The sequence below is a fragment of the Cariama cristata genome, unplaced genomic scaffold (genome assembly GCF_000690535.1).
Source record: "Cariama cristata isolate BGI_N322 unplaced genomic scaffold, ASM69053v1 C11489230, whole genome shotgun sequence".
NCBI lineage: Eukaryota > Metazoa > Chordata > Aves > Cariamiformes > Cariamidae > Cariama > Cariama cristata.
The window spans coordinates 1-4,316 of NW_009646052.1; the positions used below are offsets into that span (position 1 = coordinate 1).

The 4,316-nt window shown below is 45.3% G+C and overlaps 1 protein-coding gene across 1 annotated transcript; it reads right to left on the bottom strand.

The window, feature by feature from the left end:
- Positions 1–2,314: 2,314 nt before the first annotated feature.
- On the bottom strand, positions 2,315–3,680 carry ALKBH4 (alkB, alkylation repair homolog 4 (E. coli); the record flags this gene model as incomplete). The annotated part of the gene is made up of 2 exons (XM_009708730.1): positions 2,315–3,024; positions 3,483–3,680. Coding segments are annotated over 2 exons (840 nt in total), but the record flags the coding sequence as incomplete, so codon positions are not given.
- Between the last annotated feature and the right edge of the window lie 636 nt (positions 3,681–4,316).

Genomic DNA, 4,316 nt, shown 5'->3' on the forward strand with positions numbered 1-4,316 from the left:
AACTGGATTTGGCTCCGTTGACCACAACTTGAAAGACAGACATAGCAATGACTGTGTAGTGACTAGATTAAGTTTTGGACTTCAAAAATATCTTGACAAAGCCCTCCGTTTTTGGTTCAGTATTTAATTATTTGCATTTTTTCAAATTTAAGATATCAACTAGGAAGAGCTGGAATTTTCTGGCAAGAACGGTAGCTTCCTGTATAGTTCGATCAAGGCAGAAAAATTCAGCTAACAAGTGCAGAGCACAAAATGAACTAATGTTGTGTATCTTGTTATTGTGGCACTCTGATTCATCAGAAGCCATCATCTGTTTTCACTGCGGAGAGAATCAAACAGCAGGTACGTGCACAGAAAGTATTTTAACAGGCTGAAAGCACAATATAAATCTAAAAGGGAGGACTGGAAATAAGGGCCAAACATTAATGGAAATGCTTGATTGCTGCAGTTTGCTGAGCAAAGAGGAGATGCCTGGAGAGGCTCAGTACTGAAGGGGTGGTGAGGATATGGGCTCAATGCTTGCTTTATCTATGAAAGCCTGCCCTGGGTTTCTTCCTATAGCGTGGCTTTGTGCTGAGCTCCAGCAGGCTACCAGCCATGTCCTCCTGCTTGACCAAAGGTCTTCTGCTCCAACGGCAGGTCCAGGTGCTGGCCCGGGGACATCACATTCCTACAGCTGCTGAGCCCTGTGGACACCAGTGGCACGGTGCTGATCACACCAGTCTGCCAGAAAAAGGTTAGAAACTGCTATTTTGAGAGCAGAAGGCCCTGCTTTTGGGAGTGAGCTGGGGAAGTTGCAACCCATGAGAAATTTCCTGGGATAAAGCTGTGAGCAAGCATGGCCGGCCTGTTGCACGTTGGCTGGCTGTGTTTGCAGTGAGGGGTTTCCATCAGAGAGGCCGTGCTGTGACTGCCAAAATCACTGCTGGAACATGTAGGTGATGCTTGCCAGCTTGTCTGGATGGAGGTTTGGGGTTTAGGACTGCCCATAAATACTGGGCTAAACCAAAACTGGTTCACTGCAGCCACAAAGGACTGTAGTTGTATCTGTTGTTAGCTTAAATTGACAAAAAAAAGCCCAATCCTGATTCACCCAACTGATTTCTAGAAACCGTTTTGTTGGGTGAAGAGCTCCCTATCACACAGTGCCTGAAGCAGAGGGCAATAGCTATGGCACGAGTGCATTACTATACCATAAAACCTGTGCATTGTGCCAAGGAAGCCCTTCTAGGACAGAATACAGCTGTGCAGGGACGCTGAGGTCCCATGTATAAATATGTCCCCTCCCAAAACCAGGCAGCATTGTAAGGTTTTGTTTTACTGCTGCAGCTGTGACTGTGCCGAATGGTTCTGATGACACAACAGTGTTTATTAAAGGATCACACTTCTTCCACGGCACAGCTTCATTTTCAAGAGCACAGAAGTTTGTTCAGAGCAGACAGATGGCCTCAGATGAGCTTCTGCTACAAATGACTACTTGAATCTTAGGTACAAGGCATGATTCAAACCTGACTGCTGGAGGTGCCAAGAAAAAAAATGATAGCCGCCAGTGTTGCAGTCTGTTGCCCAGCTTATTCCCAAAATCAGACTCTTGCTACTGAGAGCTGACAGCGGGGTTCAGAGATGACAAACGATCAGAAAATAACACAGTCTGTGCAAGCCTTTGGTCTGAACTCTGTCCAAACTGTCTCTGCGGAAGAGTCGGCATCGCCCCTCTGCAAATGCTGCTCTTTGGTCTCAGAAGATATAGGTCACACACAGTATTTATGATTAATCCTCCCTGTTTGAGCATGAATCTTCAGCAAAGAATAATTACTTTAATTAGTTCTCAGTGTGTTGTACTATCTGTGGAGAGACGCTTGCTTACCCTCCTCCCCTGGAGAGCTGCTTTCTAAAGGACCTATCTGAAGCAGGTGAGAAGTTAGTTGTTTCCCTGCAGTACAGTGCAACGCTAAAAGCAGTATGACAGAACCAAGTACGGGCCAGGAAAGGTCGAAATCTGCTACAGAGCTTGGGCTGAATCTGTGCCAAGGGCAATTTGATACTCAGCTCAGTTTAGTGACCCAAAGTTCTGTCTTAGTTTCATTTAAGTATTTAAAAACTAACTATTTGCTTTTTGCATTTTGTTACAATGAATCCAACATCCCATTTCTGACTTTTGCCTAAAAGCTCCCATTGCCCAGGAGAGTCTTCGGAGAAACAAACAGCCCACCCCTTCCTTGCACCTCTTATTTCTGTTTGTTAAATTTCCACTCAATTGAGCTTATCTCTGTACACACCTGGTTCCTTACACGCTCTTCAGAAATAAACCGAGTTGTACAAATTCTGTACTTTATTTTTCAAATTGCCTAACAAAATGCAATTCCAGCTTCCTCTTGCTGATCACACTGGCCTTCCTTGAAATGAAAGAGCTATATCTAGCAGTTCTTTACCCAGTTCCTCATGCCTTCCTCCGGCACTGAACTCTGCAGACAGCTCCCGGAATGTGACACAGATTCGGCGATGCTCTATATGCTTGCGGTAAATCGCATGTTTCCACTTGTACCGTGCGTCACCACACAGCACCACCAGAGACCTTCGGGGTAAGTGAATGGCAACAGTCACCTCTTTACTTGGAACAAGCCTTGGGGATAAAATGCAGTTGATTCCCTCTTCGCCTGAATTTTTGCATGCTGACGGCTGTGTAAGAGATCCGGGGGGACTTAATTCCCCATTTTCCTTACTGAAAGTGGGAAATAATTGGATACTGTCCTCTGCATCACAAGACATGGATAGCACGGTTTTTGAGAGCAAGTTTACGCTAACCAGACGTTCTCCCCAAAGCCACCAGTCATCAAAATGTGGGTCGATGGCAGAACCTCTTTCTGGCATGTAGTCCAGATTACATTGTTCAACAGGTAAGAAGCCACCTAGTACAGAGCAGGCCTTCATTTGTGCCACAATCTTTTTACTAAAACTTGGCAAACCGGTAAAGCTGCCAGCTTTCAGCCTTTGTTTCTTGAAGTTCACTTTGGGTCCATAGTCCTGTTGGAAAAGAAGAGGGGGAAAAGTCAGTGTTAAGGAAAAATCTAGTACAAGTCTTTTTGGAGAGGCTGTCCTCCCTACAGGGCTCATGGTCAAGACTTTTGAGTTCTCATTTCCAGTGACCTGGTCACCAGGTTGCAAAAGGGCTCAGTGAAGCTACGTTAATCTCTGCGATTAGATTTCTCACCTGTAAAGTAAAAACAAAACACCCACTTCTTTCACTTGGAGATTGTGTGAACTTTAATGCCTGAACACACACCATCAAGTACAATTTGTTGCAACTACCGTATATTTTTGCAAGAAGTTGACTTTAATTACAAGTAATTCTTGCAACTGATTTCAGGAAAAGCTTCCAAAGGAAAACATTTAATGAAACATGTGAATGTTCTCTGTTTTAACTGAAAACAGCTTTCCTTTTCCAGAGGGATCTAAGAACAAACATGCTTCTAAAGTCAAACCTGTTTCTTTCGGCCAGACTGTGATGGTTTCCAGTCATCTCGGTCCATCAGTTCAACTATCTCAGATTCTTCATCTTCGCTAATGAACTCTTCCATGAGAAACACCCCTGGAAATGGAAATGCCCAGCCAGCAAATTCTGAGTGCTCATTTCCTTTAGCTAGGCCTGTTGCTGGACAGTAAGTGAAATTATCTTCTCGCTGTGGAAATAACAACAGAGAAGAAAAAAGCAGGGCAGAGAAACTTATCACAATAAGGTATTCCCATGATTTACCCCTGCAACCTTGATGTTGCAGCATGAAAACTGTCTGTACACGATTCTTGCAGACATCAGAAATTTTACGGCTGCTGTTGGGTAACAACTCTTCCTTGCTTTTTTTCCAGCTGCAGCATTACTGTGCTGCTTGCTTGAAGCCGCTTTTCTTTCCTAGTAATGTCTTTATCCTGCAAAGACGGGGAAGAACAGATGATCCTCAGTGCCAAATGTATAAGGAGATTAATGGTTGGTATTCCTCAGGCCGGCTGTAGAGATACGGTTTGTCATATCAATAAATGTTGAATGAGGGAAGTTGATAAAAATCGCCAAGGCCAAAAGGCTAAGCCGTGGCGAACCTGTCTTTTCTTAACGTATGAAATTCAGGTGAGGTCTCTTGTGGCTTCTGAGGTTGCTGTGTGCATCTGTAGCGTTATTGAGGCGAAGCCCCGTGGGTTCTTTTGGTGAACACCCCTGGGGGGGGCCTGCTTTGTCCCCAGCCTGGGCCCCTGCACCTCCATGGGCCCGGCAGCCCCCTGGGGAGCCAGAGCCGGGGCCCTCACCCCCTCCCCAGCCCCTGGGG